Source organism: Coregonus lavaretus (genome assembly GCF_964263955.1).
Source record: "Coregonus lavaretus genome assembly, chromosome: 19".
Taxonomy (NCBI): domain Eukaryota; kingdom Metazoa; phylum Chordata; class Actinopteri; order Salmoniformes; family Salmonidae; genus Coregonus; species Coregonus lavaretus.
The window spans coordinates 47402865-47418374 of NC_140006.1; the positions used below are offsets into that span (position 1 = coordinate 47402865).

At 44.5% G+C, this 15510-nt stretch overlaps 1 protein-coding gene across 1 annotated transcript in view; it reads right to left on the reverse strand.

The window, feature by feature from the left end:
- Positions 1-3843: 3843 nt before the first annotated feature.
- LOC311147176 (ras-related protein Rab-12-like) overlaps positions 3844-15510 on the reverse strand; it is a 23640-nt gene continuing 11973 nt past the window's right edge. The window contains exons 3-6 of the mRNA XM_084183820.1: positions 11115-11253; positions 10078-10167; positions 5668-5772; positions 3844-4541 (exon numbers count right to left, since the gene is read on the reverse strand). Of these exons, the coding sequence (XP_084039946.1) occupies positions 4434-4541; positions 5668-5772; positions 10078-10167; positions 11115-11253 (442 nt within the window). The 3' untranslated portion in view covers positions 3844-4433. The remainder of the gene's footprint in view (positions 4542-5667; positions 5773-10077; positions 10168-11114; positions 11254-15510) is intronic.

The following is a 15510-nucleotide window of genomic DNA, read 5'->3' on the forward strand; positions in this document are numbered from 1 at the left end:
AAAAACAGAAAGAAAAAAAACATCCTTGAACTCAAAATAGTTGAATCCACAAAGAAAAACAATAAAAAGAGCGAGACAGTTCAATTAGAGTTCACGTTATCGAATCAGGTAAGGTTGGGTATTAGGGCATTTCATTCTAAAGGATGTACTGACTAGCCAATCAGCAATGACCAGTGCCTTGGGGGTTGGACCAGTATAGATGCTTACTGCTGACAGGATCAGGCATAGCTATAGGTAAATACATTAGCCAATCGATGATAGCAACACAAATTGCAGACAAAAGGCCGTTCTTAGATCATGCCCTCCATTGTCTAGGATTGTTGTTGTTCTTTTAGTTGATGCCAAATCCTTTTTACTTCAATGTATCTACAGGTGACTGCTAAAATAAAGGAAACTCCAACATAAAGTGTCTTAACAGGGCGTTGGGCCACAACGAGCCAGAACCGCTTCAATGCGCCTTGGCATAGATTCTACAAGTGTCTGGAACTCTATTGGAGGGATGCGACACCATTCTTCCACGAGAAATTACATCATTTGGTGTTTTGTTGATGGTGGTGGAAAACGCTGTCTCAGGCGCCGCTCCAGAATCTCCCATAAGTGTTGAATTGGGTTGAGATCTGGTGACTGAGACACACTTTAAACCCTCTATGGTTCTTTGAGACCCCTCTTTCAAAGACTAGCCATGGTAGACAACGTAATGGAGAACTGGACATTTCTATACATGATCCTAAGCATGATGGGATGTGAATTGCTTAATTAACTCAGGAACCGTAACCTGTGTGGAAGCACCTGTTTTTCAAACGTTTCCTTTGTTTGGCAGTTACCTGTATCTTAACTATGCATGTTGACCTAAAACTATTATGTGCATATTGATACGACAACATCTACATGTTTTTCAGACAGATATGTGGATAGAATCCCATGGAAACCAATCTAGACAACAACCAATTTGAGTGACAGTCTTCTTGACTCAAAACAATCCAACATTTCCATCTCTCAACATTTCATTTTTAGTTGGGTGATAGGCCTCAGATTGAAGATTTACCTTTCAAACAACCATTACTATAATGACAACCGGCAGGATGTCCTCTAAACTGGTCCAAAACCGTTCCAAACATATATATCTTTAACTTCACAGAGATTTCGATTTTGCATCACCAAACTTTTCCGATAACATTTTCTCTTACAGCACTCTGTCTGTCTAAACGCAACACAGAAATAATAACACTGATCACCTTTAAGTGGTATTTCCACTTAGGGGAAGTGAAAACATGAGGATAATAACGTTACGATGACAATTTTAGTTTTTAGTTTTTTTGCAGTCTGTACAAAGAGAGAACCCTGTGACTGACTGTATGTAGACACCTCTTCTCTTCATAGACTGACTGTATGTAGACACCTCTTCTCTTCATAGACTGACTCTATGTAGACACCTCTTCTCTTCATAGACTGACTCTATGTAGACACCTCCTCTCTTCATAGACTGACTCTATGTAGACACCTCTTCTCTTCATAGACTGACTGTATGTAGACACCACCTCTACTCAGAGATTGACAGACAAACAGGGGATTAATCCAATAAGAAAAACGTGTTTTTTCCCCGTTGCAAAACGTTTTGGTATAGTGTGCACTAATGAATGTGACCCAGGTGTGGCCGGACACTGATAGGGTTCAACACTGAAACAAGGTTTGTGCATTACTAGTGCTGCTAACTCATTTAATACTGTATTCTACACTACCTGACTGACTTCAGCATAGGACATAACTATCTATCATGGATTGTAGTGCAAACGTTACAAATAACACAAATGGAACAGAAAACCGTTCAAGACACTTATAATAATGTAAGGCAACACTGACAAACAGTGCATTCAGAAAGTATTCAGACCCCTTCACAGGTTTGTAGATTTTTTTTTCAATAAATAAATAAATAATTATGAAATATTACATTTACATAAGTATTCAGACCCTTTACTCAGTACTTTGTTGAAGCACCTTTGGCAGCGATTACAGCCTCGAGTCTTCTTGGGTATGACGCTACAAGCTTGGCACACCTGTATTTGGGGAGTTTCTCCCATTCTTCTCTGCAGATCCTCTCAAGCTCTGTCAGGTTGGATGGGGAGCGTCGCTGCACAGCTATTTTCAGGTCTCTCCAAAGATGTTCGATCAGGTTCACGTCTTTGCTCTGGCTGGGCCACTCAAGGACATTCAGAGACTTGTCCCGAAGCCACTTGTGCGTTGTCTTGGCTGTGTGATTAGGGTCGTTGTCCTGTTGGAAGGTGAACCTTTGCCCCAGTCTGAGGTCCTGAGCAGGTTTTCATCAAGGATCTCTGCTCCGTTCATCTTTCCCTCGATCCTGACTAGACTCCCAGTCCCTGCCGATGAAAAACATCCCCACAGCATGATAATGCCACCACCATGCTTCACCGTAGGGATGGTATGGGCCAGGTGATGAGCGATGCCTCCAGGCATTTCCTCCTGTTTCTCATGATGTGAGAGTCTTTAGGTGCCTTTTGGCAAACTCCAAGCGGGCTGTCATGTGCATTTTACTTAGGAGTGGCTTCCGTCTGGCCACTCTACCATAAAGGCCTGATTGGTGGAGTGCTGCAGAGATGGTTGTCCTTCTGGGAGGTTCTCCCATCTCCACAGAGGAACTCTAGAGCTCTGTCAGAGTGTCACCTCCCTGACCAAGGCCCTTCTCCACCGATTACTCAGTTTGTCCGGGCGGCCAGCTCTAGGAAGAGTCTTGGTGGTTCCAAACGTCTTCCATTTAAGAATGATGGAGGCCACTGTGGGGACCTTCAATGCTGCAGAACATTTTTGGTACCCTTCCCCAGATCTGTACCTCGACACAAACCTGTCTCTGAGATCTACAGACAATTCCTTCAACCTCATGGCATGGTTTTTGCTCTGACATGCACTGTCAACTGTGGGACCTTATATAGACAGGTGTGTGCCTTTCCAAATCATGTCCAATCAATTGAATTTACCACAGGTGGACTCCAATCAAGTTGTAGAAACATCAAGGATGATCAATGGAAACAGGATGTGCCTGAGCTCAATTTTGAGTCTCATAGCAAAGGGTCTGAATACTTATGTAAATAAGGTATCTGTTTTTAATTTGTAATACATTTGCAAAAATATCTAAAAACCTGTTTTTGTTTTGTCATAATGGGGTATTGTGTGTAGATTGATGAGGATTTTTATTTATTTAATCCATTTTAGAATAAGGCTGTAACTTAACAAAATGTGGAAAAAGTTAAGGGGTCTGAATACTTTCCGAATGCACTGTAAATTAACATGACACACAAACCAACACTGACATAAATTAACATGGCACACAAACCAAACAACCACCCCCCAAGGCTATTTTGTCATTATTGGCCGTAAAAATACAAAAGTTGAAATGGTTTACACGGATGGTCCTGTCCAAAACAAAATGGCTGCTAGGCGGTTTTCTGATTATATGTCCATGACTTCAGCCCCAAAATGACAACATATACATTTCTTGTCATCTGATTCTACACCTGTGTCTACTTGAATTTCGACATAATTGAAGTTACTACGTGATAATCATGACTATAAACTGTCTATATGAAACTATGTACAAGAATACATTTCCATCTAAATGTAGCTAAGAAAGTACTGTGCAATATGACGAGTGTCCCTTTTCCATGTTGTACAGTAGAGATACATCCTCTACAGTTACTAGGTCTAGTGTAGGAGCACAAGGAGTCCCACTCCCTCAGTCAAGTCAGGGGAGTCTGTTCCTCTCCAATTGTCCCCATGTGAATGTGTGTTTGTTTGTTTGTTTGTTTGTTTGTTTGTTTGTTTGTTTGTTTGTGTGTGTGTGTATTGTAGGGTTCTCTCTCTCTCTACTTAGAAGGCACCTGGCTGCAAGGCACAGCAAGCCAAGCTGGCCCCGGGATGAAGTAGTCTGGGGCGGGTGTGTGTACATGTGTATACGTGTGTGTGTGTGTGTGTGTAGGGGTGTATACGTGTCTGTGTGTGTCTGAGGTCTTTGTCTAAACAAGGTCTCTGTATTAGTGAGTGTATTTGTGTGACATGTCATATCATACAGCTACATGACAGAAATAGAAATGAGAGGATCTCTATCAGAACAGATGTGTTTAATCTCCTTGCAGCAACAACTGAGGGTTCACCCCAAACGGCACCCTATTCTCTATTGGGAAGGACACTCACTCTCCTGCTGCTTCCAGACTGCTACTTGGTTCTGCTGCCCTCTGGTGGCCAGAATGGTTCTGCTGCATATGTGGAAGAATGAGGGAGGTTGGTGGTGGTGGTGGAGGGGTGGGGGTGGGGTCTCAGCAGGGTTGAGGGAGAATGAGGGAGGTTGGTGGTGGTGGAGGGGTGGGGGGGTCTCAGCAGGGTTGAGGGAGGTTGGTGGTGGAGGGGGGGGGGGGGGGGGGGTCTCAGCAACAGCGCACGCGTGGCGGGTTGAGCTCAGGAGGCACTTCCGGTTCAGGCTGCAGAGACAGGATACTGTTGGAAACATCTTTACTGGGAATCTCCAGAGGCATCTGGTGAGACAGGAAGACAGAACAGACAACAGAAAGTATTTATTACAGGCGGTGGTGTGGGGCATGTTGGATAGCTACAGTCACGTGTTGTATAGCTACAGTAACGTGTTGGATAGCTACAGTCACGTGTTGTAGAGCTGCAGTCACGTGTTGTATACGCTACAGTCACGTGTTGTAGAGCTACAGTCACGTGTTGTAGAGCTACAGTCATGCGTTGTAGAGCTACAGTCACGCGTTGGATAGCTACAGTCACGTGTTGTAGAGCTACAGTCACGTGTTGTATACGCTACAGTCACGTGTTGTATACGCTACAGTCACGTGTTGTATACGCTACAGTCACGTGTTGTATACGCTACAGTCACGTGTTGTATACGCTACAGTCACGTGTTGTATACGCTACAGTCACGTGTGGTATACGCTACAGTCACGTGTTGTATAGCTACAGTCACGTGTTGTATAGCTACAGTCACGTGTTGTATGAGCTACAGTCACGTGTTGTAGAGCTACAGTCACGTGTTGTATAGCTACAGTCACGTGTTGTAGAGCTACAGTCACGTGTTGTATAGCTACAGTCACGTGTTTATATAGCTACAGTCACGTGTTGTATAGCTACAGTCACGTGTTGTAGAGCTACAGTCACGTGTTGTATACGCTACAGTCACGTGTTGTATACGCTACAGTCACGTGTTGTATAGCTACAGTCACACGAGACAATTTTGGGAATTATAGGAAAACATTGTAGGAAATCTCCAGAGGCATCTGGTGAGACAGGAAGAAGACAGGACGAACAAGACAGGATGAACAAGACAGGACGAACAAGACAGTGAACAGGGAGTTAATATTAATAGGTTAACACCTGGTCACCAGACCACAGAGAATAAAAAATAGGGTTCAAAGACAGACCGAGTCAATGCTTAATGCCTCAGGTGGTGTGGCATACAAAAATGACTAGCCACATTGTAGACTATTATAACTTAATGATATAGAAATAGGAAACTATTGATTTCCTACCAAATACTGAAGAGAAACAAAAAAGCTGGATTAGAAAATCATTCCATTGAACATGATAAAAGATGTCTATTAGTTACAGCAGGGACAACATGAGCATAGTGAGGTAGCTACTCACCTTCGCTAGAATGTCGTCCACTAGTTTTAGAAAGCACTCCTCCACGTTAAAGTTATCCTTGGCACTAGCCTCGCAGAAACGCATCCCAGATATCCTCGAGACAAGCTGCGGACAGAAATTGAACTTCTGTAGTCTTTCCCGGGGAAGAAAATAAGTATGGAAAGTACTTTTTCTTTTATTTTGTACTCATTCCCACTTTTTCTTCCCAATGTCATGATATCCAATTGGTAGTTACAGTCTTGTCCCATCGCTACAACTCCCCTACAGACTCGGGAGAGGCGAAGGTCTAGAGCCATGCGTCCTCCAAAACACGGCCACACTGCTTCTTGACACTGCTCGCTTAACCCAGAAGCCAGCCGCACCAGCTGGCGACCGAAGTCAGCTTGCAGGCGCCGGGCCCGCCACAAGGAGTCGCTAGAGCGCGACGGGACAAGGAAATCCCGGCCGGCCAAACCCTCCCCTATCCCGGACGACGCTGGGCCAATTGTGCGCCGCCTCATGGGTCTCCTGGTCACGGCCGGCTGTGACACAGCCTGGGATCGAACCCGGGTCTGTAGTGACGCCTCAAGCACTGCGATGCAGTGCCTTAGACCGCTGCGCCACTCGGGAGGCTCCTGACCAAACTTTCTTAAAGCACTCAGAACTCTGGGTAATTTCCAACTGAAGGTTTTTCATTAACTGTCAGATTCTTCAGAGTATCTTCAGAGGAATGTGAAGGAAGCAGTGACTTTTTCACTTTACATTGATGGGGTGAGCTATTGTAACAGGAGCAACAGTGAAGTCTGTGTTTAACCTAGAGTGGATTTAACCCCTTATGCTTGTGGAAATTGACCTACATGGAAAGGGCCAAATTGAAACGTTTCTAACGGAATAACTACAGTGAGGGAAAAAAGTATTTGATCCCCTGCTGATTTTGTACATTTGCCCACTGACAAAGAAATTATCAGTCTATCATTTTAATGGTAGGTTTATTTGAACAGTGAGACAGAATAACAGCAACAAAAATCCAGAAAAATGCATGTCAAAAATGTTATAAATTGATTTGCATTTTAATGAGGGAAATAAGTATTTGACCCCCTCTCAATCAGAAAGATTTCTGGTTACCAGGTGTCTTTTATACAGGTAACGAGCTGAGATTAGGAGCACACTCTTAAAGGGAGTGCTCCTAATCTCAGCTTGTTACCTGTATAAAAGACACCTGTCCACAGAAGCAATCAATCAATCAGATTCCAAACTCTCCACTATGGCCAAGACCAAAGAGCTCTCAAAGAATGTCAGGGACAAGATTGTAGACCTACACAAGGCTGGAATGGGCTACAAGACCATCGCCAAGCAGCTTGGTGAGAAGGTGACAACAGTTGGTGCGATTATTCGCAAATGGAAGAAACACAAAAGAACTGTCAATCTCCCTCGGCCTAGGGCTCCATGCAAGATCTCACCTCGTGGAGTTGCAATGATCATTAGAACGGTGAGGAATCAGCCCAGAACTACACGGGAGGATCTTGTCAATGATCTCCTGCAGCGCCCACAAGGTCCCCCTGCTCAAGAAAGCACATATACAGGCCTGTCTGAAGTTTGCCAATGAACATCTGAATGATTCAGAGGAGAACTGGGTGAAAGTGTTGTGGTCAGATGAGACCAAAATGGAGCTCTTTGGCATCAACTCAACTCGCCGTGTTTGGAGGAGGAGGACTGCTGCCTATGACCCCAAGAACACCATCCCCACCGTCAAACATGGAGGTGGAAACATTATGCTTTGGGGGTGTTTTTCTGCTAAGGGGACAGGACAACTTCACCACATCAAAGGGACGATGGATGGGGCCATGTACAGTCAAATCTTGGGTAAGAACCTCCTTCCCTCAGCCAGGGCATTGAAAATGGGTCGTGGATGGGTATTCCAGCATGACAATGACCCAAAACACACGGCCAAGGCAACAAAGGAGTGGCTCAAGAAGAAGCACATTAAGGTCCTGGAGTGGCCTAGCCAGTCTCCAGACCTTAATCCCATAGAAAATCTGTGGAGGGAGCTGAAGGTTCGAGTTGCCAAACGTCAGCCACGAAACCTTAATGACTTGGAGAAGATCTGCAAAGAGGAGTGGAACAAAATCCCTCCTGAGATGTGTGCAAACCTGGTGGCCAACTACAAGAAACGTCTGACCTCTGTGATTGCCAACAAGGGTTTTGCCATAAAGTACTAAGTCATGTTTTGCAGAGGGGTCAAATACTTATTTCCCTCATTAAAATGCAAATCAATTTATAACATTTTTGACATGCGTTTTTTCTGGATTTTTTTGTTGTTATTCTGTCTCTCACTGTTCAAATAAACCTACCATTCAAATTATAGACTGATCATGTCTTTGTCAGTGGGCAAACGTACAAAATCAGCAGGGGATCAAATACTTTTTTCCCTCACTGTATAAAAGCCTATATAGCAGGAAAAGTATTCAGACCACTTGACTTTTTCCACATTTTGTTTTACGTTACAGCCTTATTCTAAGATGGAGTAAAAAAAACAATTTCTTCAGCAATCTACACACAATAACCCTTAAATGACAAAGCAAAAACAGGTTTTTAGACATTTTTGCAAATGCATTAAAAACAAAAAACTGAAATACCTTATTTACATAAGTATTCAGACCCTTTGCTATGAGACTCCAAATTGAGCTCAGGTGCATCCTGTTTCCATTGATCATCCTTGATGTTTCTACAACTTGATTGGAGTCCACCTGTGGTAAATTCAATTGATTGGACATGATTTGGAAAGGCACACACCTGTCTATATAAGGTCCCACAGTTGACAGTGCATGTCAGAGCAAAAACCAAGCCATGAGGTCTAAGGAATTGTCCGAAGAGCTCCGAGACAGGATTGTGTCGAGGCACAGATCTGGGGAAGGATACCAAAAAATGTCTGCAGCATTGAAGGTCCCCAAGAACACAGTGGCCTCCATCATTCTTAAATGGAAGAAGTTTGGAACCTCCAAGACTCTTCCTAGAGCTGGCCGGCCTGCCAAACTAAGCAATCGGGGGAGAAGGGCCTTGGTCAGGGAGGTGACCAAGAACCCGATGGTCACTCTGACAGAGCTCTAGAGTACCTCTGTGGAGATGGGAGAACCTTCCAGAAGGACAACCATCTCTGCAGCACTTCACCAATCAGGCCTTTATGGTAGAGTGGCCAGATGGAAGCCACTCCTCAGTAAAAGGCACATGACAGCCCGCTTGGAGTTTGCCAAAAGGCACCTAAAGGACTCTCAGACCATGAGAAACAAGATTCTCTGGTCTGATGAAACCAAGATTGAACTCTTTGGCCTGAATGCCAAGCATCATGTCTGGAGGAAATCTGGCACCATCCCTACGGTGAAGCATGTTGGTGGCAGCATCATGCTGTGGGGATGTTTTTCAGCGGCAGGGACTGGGAGACTAGTCAGGATCAAGGGAAAGATGAATGGAGCAAAGCACAGAGAGATCCTTGATGAAAACCTGCTCCAGAGTGCTCAGGACCTCAGACTGGGGCGAAGGTTCACCTTCCAACAGGACAACGACCCTAATCACACAGCCAAGACAACGCAGGAGTGGCTTCGGGACAAGTCTCTGAATGTCCTTGAGTGGCCCAGCCAGAGCCCGGACTTGAACCCGATCGAACATCTCTGGAGAGACCTGAAAATAGCTGTGCAGGAACGGTCCCCATCCAACCTGACAGAGCTTGAGAGGATCGGCAGAGAAGAATGGGAGCAACTCCCCAAATACAGGTGTGCCAAGCTTGTAGCATCATACCCAAGAAGACTTGAGACTGTAATCGCTGCCAAAGGTGCTTCAACAAAGTACTGAGTAAAGGGTCTGAATACTTATGTAAATGCGATATTTCCGTTTTTATACATTTCCAAAAATGTCTACAAACCTGTTTTTGCTTCGTCGTTATGGGGTATTGTGTGTAGATTGATGAGGAAAAAATACAATTTAAATCTATTTTAGAATAAAATTGTCTCACACAGTGCTCAACTTTAGAACGGCTGTCAGTCAAAGCCCATACAGAGCTGTGAAGAGCCTGAGCTCTGAATACATTTAGACATTTCCTCCCTCTAATGATTGAGGTGAGGATATTGTCTGTTATCTGATCCTAGATCACTATTAGACTCACCCTCTCTGCAGTCTGTTTAGTGATGATGCTGATCCTAGATCAGTATTAGACTCACCCTCTCTGCAGTCTGTTTAGTGATGATGCTGATCCTAGATCAGTATTAGACTCACCCTCTCTGCAGTCTGTTTAGTGATGATGCTGATCCTAGATCAGTATTAGACTCACCCTCTCTGCAGTCTGTTTAGTGATGATGCTGGTCCTAGATCAGTATTAGACTCACCCTCTCTGCAGTCTGTTTAGTGATGATACTGATCCTAGATCAGTATTAGACTCACCCTCTCAGCAGTCTGTTTAGTGATGATGCGGTCTGTCTCACAGTCCAGCTTGTTCCCCACTAGCAGCAGCTCTGCCTCCTCTGAAGCATACTGACCAATGACAGGAGAGATTAGTGCAGTAGTATGTCCTCTAAAAAGCATACTGACAAATGACAGGAGAGATCAGTGGTAAGTTCTGACACAACACACAGACAGACAGACAGACAGGCAGAAAGACAGACAGGCAGGCAGGCAGACAGGCAGACAGCCAGACAGGCAGACAGGCAGACAGGCAGGGTAGTGAGATGTGAAACCCTGGTCCTCCAGTACCCCCCAACACCCTGGTCCTCCAGTACCCCCCAACACCCTGGTCCTCCAGTACCCCCCAACACCCTGGTCCTCCAGTACCCCCCCAACACCCTGGTCCTCCATTACCCCCCAACACCCTGGTCCTCCAGTACCCCCCCAACACCCTGGTCCTCCATTACCCCCCAACATCCTGGTCCTCCATTACCCCCCAACACCCTGGTCCTCCAGTACCCCCCAACACCCTGGTCCTCCAGTACCCCCCAACACCCTGGTCCTCCAGTACCCCCCCAACACCCTGGTCCTCCAGTACCCCAACACCCTGGTCCTCCAGTACCCCCCAACACCCTGGTCCTCCAGTACCCCCCAACACCCTGGTCCTCCAGTACCCCCCAACACCCTGGTCCTCCAGTACCCCCCCAACACCCTGGTCCTCCAGTACCCCAACACCCTGGTCCTCCAGTCCCCCAACACCCTGGTCCTCCAGTACCCCCCCAACACCCTGGTCCTCCAGTACCCCCCAACACCCTGGTCCTCCATTACCCCCAACAGTACACATTTTTGTTGTAGCCCTGGACAAGCACACCTCATTCAACTCATTGAGGGCTTGATGATTAGTTGACAAGTTGAATGAGGTGTGCTTGTCCAGGGTTACAATAAAAATGTGTACTGTCCCACATAAGGGTTCTTAAACCCACACTCTGAAAACCCACCAAGCTATCAAAAGCTGTTCCAAGAGTTTTTAATCTTACCTTGTCGATCATCTTCATCCATTTGGGTAGGTCGTCGAAGGTTTCCTGCTTGGTGATATCATAGACCAGTACTATTCCCTTGGCCCCACGGTAGTAGGCCGAGGTTATACTGTTGAATCTCTCCTGACCAGCTGTATCCCTGGAGGTACAGGACACATCACACATCAGACTGGATCTATTAGTTAGGGCCAGGACACATCGCATATCAGACTGGATCTATTAGTTAGGGCCAGGACACATCGCATATCAGACTGGATCTATTAGTTAGGGCCAGGACACATCGCATATCAGACTGGATCTATTAGTTAGGGCCAGGACACATCGCATATCAGACTGGATCTATTAGTTAGGGCCAGGACACATCGCATATCAGACTGGATCTATTAGTTAGGGCCAGGACACATCACACATCAGACTGGATCTATTAGTTAGGGCCAGGACACATCGCATATCAGACTGGTTTTATTAGTTAGGGCCAGGACACATCGCATATCAGACTGGATCTATTAGTTAGGGCCAGGACACATCGCATATCAGACTGGATCTATTAGTTAGGGCCAGGACACATCGCATATCAGACTGGTTCTATTAGTTAGGGACAGGACACATCGCATATCACACTGTATCTATTAGTTAAGGCCAGGACACATCACATATCAGACTGGATCTATTAGTTAGGGCCAGGACACATCACATATCAGACTGGGTCTATTAGTTAGATACAATACACATCACATATCAGACTGGATCTATTAGTTAGGGCCAGGACATCACATATCAGACTGGATCTATTAGTTAAGGCCAGGACACATCACATATCAAACTGGATCTATTCGTTAGGGCCAGGACACATCACATATCAGACTGGATCTATTAGTTAGAGACAGGACACATCACATATCAGACTGGATCTATTAGTTAGGGCCAGTACACATCACATATCAGACTGGATCTATTCGTTAGGGCCAGGACACATCACATATCAAACTGGATCTATTAGCTAGAGACAGGACACATCACATATCAGACTGGATCTATTAGTTAGGGCCAGGACAAATCACATATCAGACTGGATCTATTAGTTAAGGCCAGGACACATCACATATCAGACTGGATCTATTAGTTAAGGCCAGGACACATCATATATCAGACTGGATCTATTAGTTAGACAGGACACATCACATATCAGACTGGATCTATTAGTTAGAGACAGGACACATCACATATCAGACTGGATCTATTAGTTAAGGCCAGGACACATCATATATCAGACTGGATCTATTAGTTACAGGACACATCACATATCAGACTGGATCTATTAGTTAGAGACAGGACACATCACATATCAGACTGGATCTATTAGTTAAGGCCAGGACACATCACATATCAGACTGGATCTATTAGTTAAGGCCAGGACACATCATATATCAGACTGGATCTATTAGTTACAGGACACATCACATATCAGACTGGATCTATTAGTTAGAGACAGGACACATCACATATCAGACTGGATCTATTAGTTAGAGACAGGACACATCACATATCAGACTGGAGCTATTAGTTAGGGCCAGGACACATCACATATCAGACTGGATCTATTAGTTAGGGCCAGGACACATCACATATCAGACTGGATCTATTAGTTAAGGCCAGGACACATAATATATCAGACTGGATCTATTAGTTAAAGACAGGACACATCACATATCAGACTGGATCTATTAGTTAGGGCCAGGAGGTTTTCCAGACAATCTGTCCTGACTGACGAGTTAGTCTGGAAAACCTCCTGGCCCTATCTGTCCTGACTGAGTCTGTCTTGTACAGGTCACATGGGAAGTAAGGAAAACTCCTGGACCTGCACAACATCATATATTATTATTTAAACTTACCTGATGATTAGCCTACTGGATTATACTGATCTAAATCATTTTAAAAGCAGTTCTCAGACAGAACATGTTAAATAATTATTATCACCTGCTCAAACTACTTAGTCAGTAAAAGGAGAATAATTAAAGTAAATCAAAGATGATCCATGTTAAGAATGACGGACCCCGACAGGTTTCATTATTTTGTTGAAGTTTGTATAGATATCCATATACAAGCTAAGAAAGGATCGAACTTCACGTAGGTAAATATTGGTATTGAATTATAGGCCATGTTCTCTCTAAGCTGCGTGCTCAGCAGCCTGAGCCTGTCGTGCAGCTCCTCCGGGACTGCCTAGCAGAAACATCAGCCCACAGAGAGAAGGACGAGCTTGAACTTCACTCAGCTTTCTAGAGCGCTGGTCACCAACCGGTCGATCGTGATTCCACCTCCAAGGCATTCCTAGTCGATCGCCAAACGTTTCTGTAAAAAACCCAACGATAGAGCCTTGTGTTCCTATTTTGTTTTATTCGTCTCGGGCTGTTGGCGACAGGTGAACCCGATTCAGCTGCCCTGGGCGCCGGGTAGGCCAACTGCCATTTTGAACAATTGCATGTGTCTGAAGGCAAATCAAGTGCGCTATAGGCCTACCGCTGGCCAATCGGATGGCTCAGATGACCGTGTCTGCAGTAACGTACCAGGCGTAAAAAGAAAGCTACAGCAAAGTTGATACTGTGAGATTTCAAAACGTTTTTAAAACCATGACTAGAGAGAGAGAAACTGTCAACGAATACAGCAAAGAGATGCTGTTTTTATGAGTGAGTTCATGTTTAAGTTCTTACTCAGCGCTGTCAACACTTGTGTATTCAACACTTTTATAAGCCATAAAATGCGCGTTCTCCCTACTTCCACTCAGCACTACAACCAGCACTGCAGCAGTAATGAATGAGTAGGAAAGTGTATCTATAGGCTTGTGTTATTATTGTTAGCGGCTTGGGGCTTTTTTTAATATCGAGGAATATTTCACATTCTCTGTTCATAGGAGTAACATGAATTTGAGCATGAGGCAGAAATAATGCGGTGCGACTCGAGTTTCTCCATCATCTGGAAGACTGTGTCCCCTTTTTGGTCCGTGTCAGCGGAGGAAAGGGAGAGCGGAGGGATGCTGAGAGGCGGACCCCTCAGTCTGCTGAGACTGACCATCACATGCAAGCACCATCAGCCCAGTAAAAGAAATAAAAAGCTAATTATATAAAATGTATGCTCACTCAGCTGTGCTGCACAAGTAAATACGACAGCGGATCTATTACCGATGTGATCATAAAGCCTACCTCAAATGTTTTAATATAACAATGTATTGGCAGGGCAATTCAAGCAAAGCCAATACACAGTGATAATGTATTGGGCCTATAGCTTACTACACAAACCTCATTGCTACAGTACTGTTTTTAATTGGTTAATGTTGCACAGGCTTATGTTTTTTAAGTCATGTTAATAAAAAAAATCTGAGTGGTAGATCTCGGCCTGCATTCTGACTCAAAGATCTTATAATAATATAAAAATAAATGCCATTTAGCAGACGCTTTTATCCAAAGCGACTTACAGTCATGCGTGCATACATTTTTACGTATGGGTCGTCCCGGGGATCGAACCCACTACCTTGGCGTTACAAGCGCCGTGCTCTACCAGCTGAGCTACAGAGGACCACATCTTGACTCAGAAAAGGTTGGTGTTGTAGAGTTCTCCATGTTAACTCTATCAACGTTTCCCTTTACTGTGGCAAGTGTGATCGAATCAACGCGATATTATCCACTTTCAATGCAACATACCGAAACAAAACGAACTACGCAAGAGATTTTGTTGTAGGCGGAACCCATCGGAGTAGGATTCTATTGCATTGACAAGCAGGACTCAGCCCATACTCCTCACAGACCGGTGCGGCATAACCAATCAGAGCTGCAGTAGACCTATATGCAAATAGACCATTGCCATATATGGATCTGTGCCATTTACTTTGAACTGGACCGTGTTTACAGCATGAGCGGTCGTGAGTAGATGTGCTTGTTTTGAGATCAAAGCGAGAGCTGCATGTAGCCACGTGTGAACATTTTGTTCATATCCATATTCATATATGCTAGTTAGTGAGTTATTAGCCCAGTTATAGATCATTTATAGTCAGCAATAGGAGAGTGTTTGCTTCCTACAAGAGCACAAAACATGTCCATTTCTAGACATCTTTGAAAAGCGACTCAGGTAAAGAGCTTTATTTTTGTCTTAAAAGGGGCAGTGTTGTATTTTGAGACAGGCTTGAATAAGCTAAGTAGCCAATAGGCAGAGGGTAGCATCATTTGTCTGATTCTCTGTAATAATGGTATGGGCATAATAATGCATTTTATTTTGTAAAGTGGTTTCTTGTATCAAAACAACAACATTTTCAGTCACCTCGTTGTCTGAAAGACAAGTGGATATACAGGTTAATGTCAAGTCTCATGGAATATAGGCCTACATTGAACAACACACATTGGCTGAA